General features: G+C 36.1%; 1 protein-coding gene and 1 long non-coding RNA gene across 2 annotated transcripts; both read right to left on the bottom strand.

Moving 5' to 3' along the window:
- Positions 1–2,122: 2,122 nt before the first annotated feature.
- LOC126724471 (uncharacterized) lies at positions 2,123–4,186 on the bottom strand. Its single transcript, XR_007654996.1, has 2 exons — positions 3,883–4,186; positions 2,123–2,428 (listed from the first exon to the last, which is right to left on the bottom strand). It is a non-coding gene; the product is annotated as an uncharacterized LOC126724471 (long non-coding RNA).
- A 2,591-nt stretch (positions 4,187–6,777) lies between these two features.
- Positions 6,778–11,495, bottom strand: LOC126722634 (uncharacterized). Its single transcript, XM_050425775.1, has 2 exons — positions 10,276–11,495; positions 6,778–7,252 (listed from the first exon to the last, which is right to left on the bottom strand). The coding sequence occupies exons 1-2, from the start codon at positions 10,817–10,819 to the stop codon at positions 7,059–7,061; spliced, it is 738 nt and encodes a 245-aa protein (XP_050281732.1). The 5' UTR covers positions 10,820–11,495; the 3' UTR covers positions 6,778–7,058.
- Positions 11,496–17,112: the final 5,617 nt, after the last annotated feature.

Below are 17,112 nucleotides of genomic sequence, written 5' to 3'. Positions count from 1 at the left end.
CTAGTATTTTGTGAGCGGCTCGGACTTGACCATCTCCGTCATTTACGAAAACTGCCGCTCGTAGAACAGTCTCCAAGTCCGCCCGGTTGACTAAGGAAAAATGCCGTTGATAGGCGTGTGGATCTACAAAAAGAAAAACACGTATGCATGGTTAGTTACCGAACAACATCAGCTTAGAATGGCGTAAAAGGCCATCGCCCTTCCATTCCCAGTACCCCACCTGGTTCTCCTTCTACTATGGGGCACGGATCGCCATCGTGCCATTCACCAGAGATGATAAGGAAATCTTTGTTTAATCCCTTGTTGGAATCAGGGAGGCACTGGATTAGTCGAACCCTCTCGTCTCTCGTCTCTCGTCTTCATATAGTAGGATTTCCCCTTCAAATTTTGGAGATTATAGCACCAATTCACGTCATGGTGGGTCAGTCTTAGCCCCATCTTTTCGTTTAAAGCATCCACGCAACCCAAAATCCTAAACACGTTGCCGGCGCACTAGGTGGGGGCTAATCGGAAATGCCTGAGGTAACCCCTCGTTACCGGCCCCATAGGGATTCTCATACCCCCCTCTACAAAGGCAAGGACGGGAATTACTACCTCGCCCGTTTCCCTCTTATAGTGCTACTCCCCCATCTTACAATGCCTCAGACTTACGTTGGGAGGAATTTTGTAATCGACGATGAACTTGTTCATCGCCTCCTCAGTATCGACTAATTTCCTTAGTCTCGATTTAACCATTTCTATGATTTACTCAACAAACTCAACCAGCAACGAGAGAAGGAAGGGAACCAGAGAAAAGTAAACCCAGAAAAGAAAAAGCACGAGTTAATGGAGGCAGGGAACTTACATAAAAGAGGAAAGGCGCTTCGGATAGGCTTTTTTGTGCTGGAGATAGACTTGAGTTTGGACGAAATTTCAGATGAACCCAGAATATACGCGCTAGAACTCTTAAGTGCAAAACTGAAGAGACAGATCCGTTCCAAAAAAAAATCTCTTATACTTTCTAGGGTAACTGCATAAATTTTCCCGCCCATAAAGACCAAGGGATCACCACCGTTCGATCTTCATCATACCGTTGAACGTGGGAAACACAAAGCCGCCTGTATTTAATGAGGCCACGTTTCGCCTTCCAAGGGCTCTAGGAACGTGTCTAGGGCAGATAAAAAGTCTCGGGAACTGATAGGTGACAAGGATTGACAGGCATTGACAGATATCTGATGTCATCAAAACCCTCCTATCCATCCGAGGAGTCAGATAGCAGGATTTTGAGGGGCTATTATGGGGCCAGGGGCTCAGGGCCCTTGCCGAGGAGGTTGTGTGCCGAGGACGAATGATCACAGGTCGAGGTGTCAAGGGGGACAGCTGAGGACGACCCTATTCTCGGCACTCCAGGACTTCAATGGGAAGAGCAACGTCTCGATGAAGACTATCCTCGAACAGCCCCCTGAAGGGGATGTGAGTGGAATGGGGCCCACATGGAGGTACAGTGCAAAATTGGATCAAGGAAAATACGTCCCCTCCGCATTAAATGCATTCGCCAGCGTCCTGGTCATGTTAATGAGAAAAGACGCTTGGACTGTGTGACTTCGATCATCGCAACTAACAGAAAGTAAGAGGGGACAGCTGATGGGACGGGTACAAAAGTAAGCACCTGCCTGACCAACAAGTGGAGGGCTAAGATCAACCAAGAAGGACTATATAATGTAAAAGTTAGGGCGCCAAATAGGGGTGGCTGGGAAAAATGGCCAAAAACCAGAACCTCCCAGCCCGCCTCCAGGAGAAGGACTCCTGGGGCGAAAACGACTTAACCGTGTATGAACACCACGAAAAACCCACTGTCCGGTGACCAAGGCCTAACCTTTCAAACCCACGCTCTACAAATGATATTGTTTGGGCCTTTTTATATGCAAACCCAATATCGCTTTGGGTCGTTACAAATCGAGTCCATACATATATATATATATATTTATTTATTATAGATTAGCTTTGAGACATGAACCCATAAAAAATCATGCAGCAATTTTTTTTTTTATTTAATTTGAGAAGAAAAAATAATGCAGCATTCGTGTTGTGTTTGTGTCAATATCCCAAATACTGTAAAAAAAAAAAAAAAAAAAAATCCAAATTTAACTTAAAAGAGTCTTACTATTATATATAAATCCCAATCTCCCAAATTATCGAGTAAAAAAAAAAAAAAAAAAATTACAAAAGGAAGCTTCAATAGCGAAAAGAGGACTATTCACAAGTCAAGATTAAGTCAACGTTTTAGTCTGATCTAAATTCTGATCCTCGAATCAACGGCATTGTTTATGTGTCTGTACCTAAGTACCCCAAGTAATACTCCTTTTGTTTGTGTCCCAAACGATGAACCCACCGATTCTCCAATGGAGCATCCCAGACGACGTCGTGCTCAACATCCTCGGAAGACTACCTGCGAAATCAGTGATAAGATTCAGATGCGTTTCCAAATCCTGGGACTCCTCGATCACCACCCCTTATTTCATCTCAACCCACCTTAATCACAACAACAACAACAACAACAAAGATTCCCACGATGATGGTTATGTCATACACGTGCCATCGCATCCTTCCTTTTGGTGGTCTCCTAACAACAGACCAGTCTGTATTGTCGCTTTCGACTGTACATTTGATAGGATTTCGGAGGTTAAAAATTCCCTTCGATTTTTATTCTAAGCCTGCCCAACTAGTCGGTTCGTGCAATGGCTTATTGTGTCTCGCTGATTTCGGGAGTGTTAATGTTAATGTTATATATTTGTGGAACCCCAGCATTAGAAAATTCAAGAAGTTGCCTCGTACTTGCTTAGGAAAGTTAGAGAATGTTACACTCGGATTTGCGTATCATTCAGAGAATAATGACTACAAGGTTGTGAGGATTTCGTCTACTCCTTCGTCTACAAAGGAGCTCGAGGTGTACACGTTAAGTTCGGATTCATGCAGTGGCGACTCCAGGAATTTTTTTTAGGGTGTTCCTGAGTGGGTTTACCCAGTTACAATTTTTTCTTTTTTAGATTTTAGTTGAAAATTTTTCTTTTTTAGTTTTTTCTTTTTTGCTTGAAAGCAATGTTATGAATACCGTTTTGGACCCTGTTTCGATTTGTTTTGTGAAATGGAATATTTTGGTACCAATCTATTTCAATGTACAGTTTCAGAGTGTTTCAGGGTTTCTAAAAAAAATTAAAAATAATATATATTTATATTTTCTTATACAACATAAAATTATTGATCCAAATAAGTAATCCTCAAATAAAACAAATCATTTAGTTTTTCTTCTTTGATACTCAAATCATTTAGTTATTACATAACAATTACTATTTTAGAATATTAAAACATAAATATGTAATTAAATAATAAAAAACAACAACTAAAAATAGTACAATAAAAGTGTGTATATATATATATATATATCTCAAGTATCAACTTAACATTGTTTTTTATTATTTTATTTTATTTTTTTTGTCTTTTATAATGTCTATCCACTTACTTTTTAAGGGATCATATACCACAACTCCAATACAATGCCAGGACCCCATCCACCCCCACATTAAGAGACAAGAGCCGATTAGCAATTTCTACAAAATTATATATTTTTATATTTATATACACTTACCCAAACAGTAAAAAGCTAATCAATTTATATTGTCCAAAAAAAAAGATAAACAGTAAAAAAATAATCAATTTATATGGTAAAAAAAAGACAAAAGCAGAAAAGTTCAGGAATTTATATAATTATATTGTGGAAAGATAAGTCTAAACTCTAAACACACAAGTCAGACAGACTGAGAATCGACTATGTAAGAGAGAGAGAGAGAGAGAGAGTCAGAGCAGAGATGAGATAGGGAAAACTGGAAAAGGAAAGAGAAATACCGTCGCCGATCTCACTTATGCCGTTGCCGATCTCCGCGTAATGATCAAGCTAACGGTCCAGAACCGTCAGGCCAAGGTGTGAGGTGTCCGTGGTGCCCTCCGCCGCCGCACTAGTCATCAAGGCGCTGAAGGAGCCGGAGCGCGACCGGAAGAAGACGAAGAACATCAAGCACAACGGTAATATCTCGCTCGACGATGTCATTGAGATCGCTAAGGTGATGAAGCCTAGGTCTATCGCGAAGGATTTTTTTTTTTTTTTTTGGATAAGTATGGCGAAGGATCTTAGTGGACTCTGAAGGAGGTTCTGGAGCTTAGGGTTTGCTTTAGCCTTTATTGGGGTTTGGTTGTTGTTGTTGTTGTTTTTTTTTTTTTTTTTTTTTTTTTTTTTTGAGAATCCGTGGGTTTGCTACTGTTGGGCTTGCCGTGGGCTTGATATTGGTTGGGCTTGCCGTCTGTTTTTTTTTTTAGAATCCGTGGGCTTGCCGTTTGATCTGTTACAATTTTTTTTTTTTTTTCAGATTTTAGTTCAAAATTTTTTTTGGGGTTTTGTTTTTCCTTGAAAGGAGAACAAATAAATTTTTTTTTTTAATTGGAGAGTGCTCCTCATTTTTATCAGGGTGTTCCTAATCTTTATTAGGGTGTTCCTAATTTTTTTTTTTAAGGATGAACAAATAAAAAAATTAATCATTATATATAAATTTTTTTTTTTTTTTTTCAGGTCAGGGTGTTCCTGGGAACACCCTGACCATAACTTCATGGAGAAGGGTTGGGGTCGAGTTGACAACAGATGTTACGTTCGGTTATGGAAAATTTATTTTGCCAGTGCCATTGGTTTGTGGAGCTTTGCATTGGTTGGCACGTATCAGAGAGGATGGGAGAAGTGAATTGATTATGGCATTTGATGTCAACAGTGAGAGATTTCTTGCATCATTCAAAGGGAAACTGACTTTCATTACATTTGGATGTAATGAACAACCTGGCTTTCCAAGCCAATACTCCGTATGGGTGATGAAGGAGTATGGTGTAGTTGACTCTTGGAATAAACTTTGCGTTGTATCATTTCAAAGAATAGCTTGTTTCTTTGGCTTTACTGAGTATGGTTCACTTCTGGTTTTCTACTGCAATGAACTGGTAGAGGGGCGGGAACTTAAGTTTGTATTAGTTGACACTGAAACTCTACGTGAGAAGAAGGATCCTGATATCCAACATCCTTCGTATGTAGCTACTTCCATGGAGAGCCTTATTTTACTTGATGGAGCAAATGTGGCGTGCATATAATAAGTGAAATCATTAGGGGTATGGATGAAGTGAAATCATTGTTATTTCTCTTCCTTTAGTTTAGTAGTTGGCATGACAGTATTGCTAAAAACTTTGATTTTTATATAGGTTTACCGAATCCTTTTGTGGCTATTATTAATTAGTATTTGATATTTGTATATGGATAGTTGTTGTGCACATACCCGCCAAGTCTGTCATTGTCAACAAAAAACAATGCTTGGCCAAGGAAATCCTTTTTTTGCTAGTGTGTTCCTCTGGTAGTGTTACAAAGAGTTAGATTGGTGCTCTCCTCACTTTAAATTAAATTAAAAAAAAAAAAAAAAAAAAAAAAAAAAAAAAAAAAAACAGAAGAGTATAAAAGAAGATCTAAAACTGAGAATGTGGAAAAGGAGTAGCCAAGTGCAATTTAGTGAGCATGTCACCATTCCAAGGTCATGCTCCTACTTTCCCTGCTTCCAGCAACATGGCCTTGGTTGGTTTATGAACTACATTTACCTTAATATTGATGACAAGAAGCTAATTTATTTACATGGTCTTCGTTGGTTTCTGGCCCCTAAGTGATGTATAAGGGATGCTATTATCTCATGCTTGCTATATAATGGTGCAAGGACTATAACTTCTTATTAACATCATATACTTATTTTATTTTGTAGAAAATTAATTTGGGAGTTATATTGAAGCTGAATTTATGTTTACATCGACTTGGAAAGCTTTAATCAGACCATGGAGATTTGAGATTTCTATCAACCAAAATGACGAGAGAAAAATCGGCTTCAGAATTCTTTTTAGATAGAGTTTGAATTCTACCATGCCTTTGATTTATAGAAATGGTTACAGAAAGAAATTGATGTCTCTAAGATGACTGATTTATAGAAATGGTAAGAAAAAGAAATAGTCTGGAAGCATTCATGCTGCAGCTTGTAGAGTTTGTGGAATTCAAATGATTTGATATGCTATCTGATATATGGCATATGTCTCAACGTGGGATGGTCTATTACTTCTTTAATTATCTGTCATTGGTTGAATTGATCATAGTGGCTTAAGTATGTGTTTCCTTTGATTGCCTGGAGACAGTAATATTTATTCGGAGTTGTATGGTCTGCTTTAGTATAATTTTTGAATTACTAAAATAGAATAGAAGAAATTTGAAGTAAGAGGCATAAAATTAGTGTTGCTAGTTCAACATAAATCTCTTAATACACAGTTGAAATAAGAGGCATACAAAGCCTTTTTCTGCATGAGAGGCATCTCTTTACATGATAGCAAGGTTATATATACCCAGATTATATTTTCCAAAATACTAATTACAGATTAGCTCATTCCCATAATTTTGGACATGAGATACATGGCAGTTCATATCTTGTGGGCTTCACTTGTAATCATCATATAAAGTGATGGGAAACTGCCATAATCCATGCCAAATGCATAGAACAACAGAAGCAACTTTTAAGCAAGGTGAAAAAAAGGAAACAAATGGCAATCTTTACGGAAATAATCTCAAAGTGTGATCTATCACATATCCTCTTCATTTACTCTCTCTCTCTCTCTCTCTCCCCCCAAAAAATACATAATACACCATAACATACACCTGAACAAGGAACTTGAGGTCAGAGGATATTCAGATGGATAGTAGAGCAGGTCATAGTATTACAGTGGGTACAGAACAAATTCTTCTTGAATCAAGAAGTTGGTCACTGTTACATTATTAATTTAAAGTTTAGTAACAACTGAAAATCAAATTAAGATCCACTAGAAAGCCATAGTAATTCAATTGCAAAAATTAGATGTGTGGAATGAGAAATAATAGCTGATGCAATAAAAGGAAGCATGTCATTCATTTTTCTTTGCAGCCCTATTGGATTGCAAGCAACAAGAAGCATTAGATAGAATTAAAGAACTTAATCCATTTCTCCATTCTTCAAAGGAGAAAATAACTGGTTTTTTGACCATTCTTCTAGGGCATTATGCTGGAGAGCATTCATATGGATATAAGGGCGTCTTTCTCGAATTAACCTCTCAGCATTTTTCCAATCTTCTGCCTTGCCTAGAGCCACTAATAGTGCACACATGACAGCAACACTTCTTCCATGACCTAAAATAGTAAAAATACAAGAGGAAAAGTTAACTCTAAATCTATAACACCTCACTACTCACAAGCATGACAACAAATTAGGCCAGAAGGAAATGCATGTTAAGAAAAAGCAACAGTTCTCATCAGCAATATAAATGATTCTGACGACAATCACAGCAGTAGAATTAAAAATTTTCTTAGTTTATATAGAAAATTGTAGGGTCTAGATTCTTTTAGTACTAGTTGTAATATGCATTTACTCTTCAATAAGTAGTGGTCATATGCCCCTTGCTAGAGACCAATTTAAAAGGAGACTAAGCAGCCAACCTAAAAATAAAATCCTGTGTTAACAGCAGTGTTTTACTATTTGTAAGAATGGCAGAAATTTAATAAGAGAACCTGAGACCCATGCCAACCCATTTCCCCCTTTATTACTTTAGTTAAGGCCCGCATAGGAGTTGATTATATTAGTTATTTGAAAACTGGAACAACTTCTGTACCTTTAACCTCTAATCAGGCTGTGACATCCTTGGTAAAGCCTTTTTTGGTACCTAATTCTAGCAGGACATCCGAGCAATAAAATATTCCACAGCCTGCACTAAATTTGTCATGTGGAAAATATATAAATGCCAAATCCCAGGAAAGGCAAGGTGTTTCCCCTCCCATTGAAACACACAAAATATTTGCATCTCCCCTTGTGGAAGAACTGCATTACTTTGTCTTGAACCTACTCTACCTGGCATACAAGCAAAATAAACCTTTTCCACAAGTTGCATTTAAGTACCAGTTAGCAGTCAGCTGCAGAACTTTCTTAGTCTGGTTACAAACAGGATCCCCTGTCCCAGCTGATACATGAGTATTAGTGACAGCACTCTAATATGGGTCCATGTGCACCTTTCCTAGAGCAACCCACCCCCATACATTACAAATCAACTGACAAACACCAAACCATGCTCATTGCTGGCTCCAGATTCATACGCAGTGCAAAAATCAACTATCTCATTCAACAACAACAAAAAAAACTAATAGAATGGTAGAACAATTGTTCCCTAATTATCATCAGGCACACATTCAGGGTTTTAGTTCAAAATGATTTTATTAGAAGAGAACACGACAGTAAAGCATCATAGAAAAAGTATCTCAAGTAATATGAGATACGGCTCTCAGCACCTCTCAACAAATACTCCAAAGGCTACAAACCCCAGAAAGCATGAGACCTTAAAACTGAGAACATAAGAACTAAGAGCCACCCCATTTGAATTATCAATTGAATTCACTCCACAATCCTAGTCTACTTACATGGCCTCAGAATTAACAATAATATTAAACTAGGATACCCCACGATCTCCACCTAATTTCCTGAGATGATAATGAAGATAAATCCCCCTAGCTTGTTTATTGTCTTATAAGATTGATGCCAAAGACATACAAGTCATTATGCTCACAATTTGTATGTGTGAGCACATGTGCAAAGTAATCATGTCTAAGACAGGCTAAAAACTAACATGAACTGTATTCAGCATTTTCAATTCACAAGACATAATTGGATGCTACGCCATCCGGTCTTAAAAAGCAACTATGTGAGCAATGCAGGAAAAGAAACATAGGAACATAAACCAAAGACAACTAGCAAGAGTTCACTATGAACTTTTTATGTAAGACAAGAAAAGGCTAGTATCATGAAAAATTCCCATTGTAAATCTATATTAAGCAATGAAACTGGAAAGAGATTTACTTGGGAAAGGAAACAGAAAGAAAGGAGAGAGAGAGAAATGATTAGTGGATCATATGGGAGTTTTCACCCAGTAAAGGGAAAAAACTGAATATGTTAAAATCATATAAATCCATGTTCATAAGATATGACAAAATTTTACATTGGATGTCAATCTACCAGAGAGGCATCTTAAACATTCAGCAGAGAAATTGTTCTAACATCCAAAACTCCTCCTTTGTTGTGCTTAATTAACATAGCCAGTCTCAAATGTGGAGAAAGCAGGAGAGCTGCAGTAGAGTTTGACAGCCAGCATAAAACCCAAGCCATATCTTATGAAGGTCACATTGAATGCTTACCAAAAATAAAGGTCACATTGAAGTCCTTTTTGACATAACTCTAAATTAGAATTACAGGAGGAAAAGATTTGATTACAAGTTCAGTAAAACTAGAGTTAGATATGAATCACTGAAACCAATAGGAATACCAAAGACAATAATTTGTTATATCCTCAACAGATCATTCATAAAGACAGGGGAATTGAGACTTACAAAAGCATTAACTTCATATATATATATAGGCTTGATGTGTTCAATTGGCCATGCCTATGTGATAACATGACACCTGTGTTTATGTTAAAAAATTATAGATGGAAGTAGCATATCCTTCAAAGGGTATTATGATGACACATACTTTTGTAATATGGCTGTAATTGTAGCTTTCTTCAGGGTTCAAATAACCCAGGTAACAAACGAAAACTCTTATGACGTGAGTGTGGTCAAACTTAACATGTAAAGATTAAAATTAAAAAAGAAAAAAAAGAGAGGGATAAACAAAGCTAGATGTAGCTAATTGAAGACAAAATCTAGGACCAGTACCAAGATTTAGGTTACCAGTCATTTACAACAAAGGCAAATGACAACACCTAATAAGGCTGATGTGATTTAAGCTGTAATTGTAATAAGAAAAAGGGAAATGTGCTGAGGTGCCTCTGATGCAATTACAGAAGAAATGATGGCCTGTGGCTAAACAGAAATATCCGACCATCCTTGTGATCAAGTACTTGGGTTGCGAGTAAAGAGTATTAATTTGAGAAGTTAGGTCTGCTAATATAAGCATCTAGGTGACTTTCTCGGAGCTTTCACTTACATAGACCCTAATAACTATTTAGATGTTCCAAGCAAAGCATATCAAGTGAAAAGAAGAAATAATCATGCAGTTTGAACCAAGAGAAAAAAAAACACATAAGATCTAATATATTATAAATTAAAGAGGAGCATTACTCTTCCAGTCCATGAAATCAATAAAATGGCTTCAAAGTTAAGTAACATACCATATGCACAATGGATGAACACAGGCCTATTCAGCGCTCTCTTTCGACAAGCCCACCGAACAGCAGTTGCGATATCAGCTGGCTTAGGAGCCCTTGTATCCCAAGCCGGGATGCACAAATAGGCATGCCCCGAGAATTCCAGCAATCTTGGCAATTCACAGGTACAATCGATAACTGCAGGGTTACCCGGGGGCAATTTATCTGGCGAATAAGGCCATCCACCAACATACAAACCCTCACTAACTTCATTATAAGGATCTTCCCCACTTTTCAATCTCCGCAATGCTGAGAAACCCCGAACAAAGTTCAAGTACGGGCTAAACATTATTTTGGACCAAATGGGGAAGGTCCCATCTGGGTTCTTGCCCAAGAGCAAGGGAAGATCAATGGATGGGAGTGAAGCAATGGAAACTAAGAAATCTACCAAAGAGGCATACAGGAATGGCATTGATAACAATGTTAAGTCACTGTTTCTAAGGTATGCAAAGCACAAGAACATAACAGTTGCTTTCAATCCTATCAAAGTTGATATACCCAAACCCATGATTTCTTTACACAGAAACTAGAATATTGGAACAAAAACAAGAACTTCAAATCAAAAATCAAAATGGGTTCGTTACAATTCCACAAACTTTTCACTTTCAACTTTCAATCAAGATTGATAGACACAAAACCCCATTTTGGCTGTACCTAAAATGGGGTTGATATACCCAACCCCATGATTTCTTTACACAGAAACTAGAATATTGGAACAAAAACAAGAACTTAAAATCAAAAATCGAAATGGGTTCGTTACAATTCCACAAACTTTTCACTTTCAACTTTCAATCAAGATTGATAGACCCAAAACCCCATTTTGGCTGTACCTAAAAACTACAATTTTAGGGCAGACACAAAAACCTCCAACCAAACACAGAGAGTCAACGACAAGACAGAACAAGAATCTGTGTTTATTACTCTAACATCGAACAACCCAAAAGTCCTCAAGGAAAGTACAAAACAATTGAGAACCAGTTGTTGAACAAAGTAGTTAAACGATACCTTCCAATTCACAACTCAGAATATAAAGTATGCGTGCGGAACTTTCGGAGGATGTTTATCACAATTCACAACTCACAAGCAAAGCTAAATTCTTAGGTTTCGCGTAAAACGAAAGAAGAGTGAACAGGCTCTGCTGGAACCGTTTTTAGCCGAGTCCATTTGGACGTTGGAGTTGGACTCAATAATAAAATAGACGTTGGACTTTTTACGTTAGACTTTTTAGATACATTTTATTAGGATAATGATAAAATGATAATATTGTTGAAGTTTTTTATATTTTCTAGTCAAAATTTTTTTTATTGTGGTTTATTAATAATTGTCCTAAGTGCATCAGTTAACATAACCTCAATAAAATTTGAGAAAAGTTAATTAATGCACATTGATTTAAGGAATATATTTAGAAATCATTTAGAAAAAATTTAGGAAAAAAAATTAAATTACTTTTCTTAACAACTTTTTATCTATATTTCTATATCTATATCTATTTATCTATCTACTACTATTATTTAAGGGACTTCCAAACCTGCGAATTCTAAATCTTGAATATTTCAAAATGGGACAAAATTTAATTATAAAATTGGTTGTAATCTAAGGTTACAACAATAATTAATAAAATAAAAATTATTACATATTTTGAAAATCTAACTGTTAAATTGCATGTTCTTTACTCTTTTAATACACATGTTAAATTTTGTGTAAATCGGATATTATTTAGGACAAAATTTAACTACAAAACTGGTTTTAATCTAAAACTATAACCTTACTCAATAAAATAAACATGATTACATATTTTGAAAATCTAACCGTTGAATTGCATGTTTTTTGTGTTTTTAATACACAAGTCAAATTTTGTGTCTATAGGATATTATTTACTAAATGATCTATAAGCTTATATTTTATGCATAATTTTAACTACAAAAACTTGCAATTTAAACTATTTAACGATGACATAGTTATTGATATTTAATTTTCTAGAAATTTTGCAAACATGGAGGATATAAGAAGAAGATGTAATTTAATAGTGGATTTGTCAAAATTCACCTCTAATAAAAAGATATTGAGTAAGATTGTAGTTTAAAACTACAATCAATTTTGTAGGTAAACTTTGCCCTATTATTTACTTTATAATCTATAAATTTATATTTTATGCATAATTTTAAACTATCAAAAGGCATCATTAAAGATTCATAGGAACCATTTAAACAATATATTGATGACATAACTATTAATCTCTAATTTTCTAAAAAACTTGCAAGCATAAAGGATATAAAAAGAAGATATAATTCAACGATGGATTTGTCAAAATTTATATATAATAAAAAGATATTGAGTGTCTGTTTGGGAATAGCTTATCTAACTTTTTGTTGAATTTTTTTTTTTTTTTTTTTTTTTTTTTTTTTTTTTTTTTGCTGATAGTGTGTTAAAGTATATTTGTACCTTGAAAAAATGAGAAAAAAAAGAAAAAAAGTAAGGTTTTAAAAAGCTGTACGTAAAAACTAAAAGCTAAAAATCTAAAAATTTAAGCTGATGCCAAACATGCTCTGAGTAAGTTTGTAGCATAAGGCCACAACTAATTTTGTAACTAAATTTTTTTGTCCCCCAAAATATCCCCTTTTCGCTCATAGGTTTTTAATTAAGGGGGAAAAATTTGTAAAATAATAGGTCACAATTTAAAACCTCACACTAAATCAACTTTCTTAGTAGTTTACAATATATTTATTTCTTATTATTTTCGAAATTTAAAAAGACGCACTATATTTTCCTCTTCATCTCTTATCATTTTTTAAATTTAAACAGACAAATTCTATTTTTTCTTTCTTTCTTTCTTATTCTATGTTCTCTTTGTGTTTAAACAGAAAAATCTCTAGGCATTTAACAAACTTAAATCACTTGCACGAAAAGAAGATGAATGAATGGAAAGCTATGGTACTAAATGGGAAAAGAAAAGTCTCATTGAATGCACAAAGAACTTGTGATGAGCTTAGTATTTCTAATTAAAATGGCATTAAAACTTTCTAAAAATGGTCAATTAACAGATACTCTATGCCCTTTTTTGAGAGGAGAGAAATGAACGAAATGGAAATGAATGAAAAGAATAATTTTAGAATATTCATCCATTTCTCTTGTTTGATAGTTTTAACGGACGGAATGGAAAGACTATTTCCCTTAATTGGAAGTTTAAGTGGAAGATAATGGAATGGGTAGGTGGGAACATATATTCCTCTCTAATCTCTCAAAACTTCAAATTTTCATTTCCCACCCCCCCCCCCCTCCTCTTAAAAATTGGGATGAATTAGAGGGAATGAAATGAGGTTTAATAAAATTTTCACTAAAACTCCCAAAATACCCTTATATATTCAACACTTTATGTAAAAAAAGGAGTCTAGTAATAAAATTGTTGCATGGAGTGTAAAAATGGCACCCAAGAGCCCAAAGGCTAGGGCATAGGCTTTGGATGTGAGATCATTGCAATTAATTATTTAGAGAGGGTAAGGCAGACCAACATGTGGATTCCTTAACTTATGAACTAAAGCTAGGAAATATGGATGAGATAGAAAGCAAAAAGAATTGAGCAAGAAAAATTGAAACTTTTTATTAATGTTCTCTTGGTTGGCCGAGGTAGGTTTTACTTAGCTTTCAACAATACAAGCTTGAGTGATTTCTCCTTAATTCTTATTCCCCTCCCCCCCCCCCCCCCCCCTCTTCTCTTAATGGGGTTTCCCCCTCATTTTATAGTAGTTTGGCCTTAATCCTAACCCTTCAGCTATAAGGTGGTGAATTTCCCCTAGATACTTTCCCATCTCTCATTTAGGAGAAGTTCAGGGTGAGTTATAGCCTGTTTAGGCACTATTCAGGTGTCCTTTCCTCCATTAATGCGACTGTCCTAGTTGGTGCAGCAAATTTAATGCTGAAGTGATGGGTGCTTCCTCAACACGTCTCCCTCTCTCTCCTTTAGTGCCTACCTTTGGATGTTCGCCTCAGCCTGAATCTCCTAGTATGGTGGTAGTTCATCACCCCCCTCCCCCCTTCAGGACGCGAGGGACTCTTGCCAAGCCTTCCTCCCTCGGTCAACCCAATACTCTCTTATCAATCTGTTGGGCCAATACGGTCCTCGAGCGTGGCCTAGTTGTGGTTTTGCCCTTGGACACCCCCCCATAATAGCCCCCTAAAATCCCACTTCCCTATTTTCTTGGGAATGTGTGTGTAAACGACTAAATTTTTAGTTTGAAATAAATTAAACAAGTAAAATTGTTTCACAAATACGAATTTGTATTGATGATTGTGTGGTACAATTCTCTGAAATTACAAAAGAGTGATCCTCTGATTCGATTTTCTTACAATACTTATTGATTGGATTTGTGGTAATGTGATTTTGACTTGAACACAAAATATCCTTCAATTTGGTTGAGGGATGGATCGAAGATTGCTGAAACGGAATTACAATGAATCTCTGGCTATGAGCTTGTTAGAAATTCTTTGTTCTTCATGTTCTTCGTGTGTTCTTCGTCTTCGAAGATTTGTGGTGGAAGTTCTTCGGGGCTTTAGAAGCTTGGATCCATAGAGCTTCATTGATTTGTGATTTGTTGATATTTTTGGACGCTTTGAGCTTGATTCCCGCAAACTTTAGGATCTAGGTAGACAGTTTAGATGATTCTGCTTCGAATGTTCTTCGATTTTGGAGTTGAAGTTCTTGAAAGCTTTGAGGCTTGATTCTTGCAGAGCTTTTTTACTTTTGAATCTTGGTCCCCTTAAATGTCTTAGGAAGGCTTCTATTTATAGGAATTTGGGGGTGGGTGAGCGACACGTGGCGGAGTCTGATTGGTGACACATGTCACAGCCTGATTGGTCCGCTTATGTCATCGCTTACACGTGCTAGATTGCTTGTGTCATTGCTTACACATGTTGGATTGCTTGTGTCATCGCTTACGCGTGCTGATGTGTGATTGGTTTCTGTACGACACTTGACAAATTTCTGTTGGTTTCTGAATAGTGATAACAAAACTTAGCAGCAATACGTGGTGCTTTGTAATTGGCTATATTTTGTGGACTTGGTAATGTGATGTGTCAGCTTGTGATAGATCGGGAATTTTCTCTCTCAACAGTGTGATTTTGGTGATACGGAGGATTGCATGTGCCACCCATGTTCATACGCGCATGCCTATCTTTTTAACTGCCTATGCATGCTCATGATGTTTCAAATTCCCAACACCGCATCAAATGCTGCAGGTGGCTGCCTGCTTCCCACATCCAATGGTGAGATGGAGATCTTACAGTCCTCATTTCACCTCGATTATGGGGCGGGAAAATTGCTACTTCTTTCCCACTATATAAGAAGGGGAGGGAGCTCATTTTTTGCCCCAAGAAGAAAAAACTCTTTTAAGCCACCAAGAGTCTCCTGAAGAGCGGCGTTGTGCTCCCAACTTTGTAAGTGGTCTCATCTCCCTCCTCGGTCAAGTAGGTTTTGTGCTGCGACTTAAATAATGCTCCTAAGTGCAGCATTGTCATGAAGTAATAATTTGGTAAGTCCGAGGTCGAATCCACATGGAAAAGGGAATTAATTAGCAAATCACAAGAGAATAAAACTAAAATAATAAAGTTTAATTAAAGAGATTTTGATGGTTTAGTAAAATTAATTTAAATTGAGAGAAAATAACAATATATTAAGATGCAAAGGACATCTATTGGTAGTCTTAACAATATTTATTTTATAACTCAACTAAAATTCATATGAAGGATGATCTTAGTAGGATGATTTAACAATAAGAACTCAAGAATTAATTGTCTAAGGTTGTTTTATAAAATTGATTGATTTTAGATAAAACAAAACTAGTGAATTAGTTTGTAGGGAATACTAAGCATTTAAAATACTCGGAGTCTATGATAAATCAAAGAATTATATAGAACTAAACAATTTTCTAGATGAGTAAATCAATCAAAAACATAACAACATAAGTATTAAAACCATAAAATAATTGTTAAGAACATACCAATAAATGGTTGAGTTTCACCCCTTACTTTAGCAAGGCTTCTAGCAAGTCATAATACAAATAAAACTCTAAAAACTATAAAGAAACTTTAAGAAAACCTAAATTACGTTCTACGGAAGCTCCCCTCTGAATTTTGCCCTAAAAGAGCCTTTAAATAGGTCAAGGAATCCTATTACAAGTTAAATTCTTGTTTAAAGAAAATCTCAGTTTTTAGGCTTCACTTAATAGACGCTTTTGGCCCATTTCACGTCAGAATTTAGACTTTTGGTAAACTACAAAATTGTAGCCCTTTACAATAAAATTCCAGCCTAACTTGAATTATCTTGATTGGACATCTAATCCGAAAGTTATGCTAAAAATACTAACTAATATGCAGGCTAGAATCTTAATCCAAATTGGACTTCGATTTGGTACAAATTTCCTTTGATTCGGTACAAATTTCCTTTGATTCCTTGCTCCAATTTGACTTAAATTTAATTTGGTTGGCATTCTTTAACTTTATCATGACCCTCGTAAAAGTAAAGTCCATTAACTTTATTTTTTGCACAAATCTACTTATTTAATTCCATTCTCATACAAAAGACAAATTCATGCATTAAAATATAGGGATAATTACAGTAAACCCACCTGAGGTTTGGCCTGTTTTCACGTTGCCTACCCGTGGTTCAAAACTTATCACTTTGCCCACCTGTACATTAATCCGTTACCACCCCCCCCCCCCCCGTTACCCACCTCACCCTCAGACGTTAGAAAAACACCCTTTTATGCCAAATTAGAACATTACACGGATCAAACAACGCGAACTCAC

Source organism: Quercus robur, chromosome 4, assembly GCF_932294415.1.
Source record: "Quercus robur chromosome 4, dhQueRobu3.1, whole genome shotgun sequence".
Lineage (NCBI taxonomy): Eukaryota > Viridiplantae > Streptophyta > Magnoliopsida > Fagales > Fagaceae > Quercus > Quercus robur.
The sequence above is the reverse complement of the archived record's forward strand: the minus strand, read 5'-3'. Positions and strand labels throughout refer to the sequence as shown.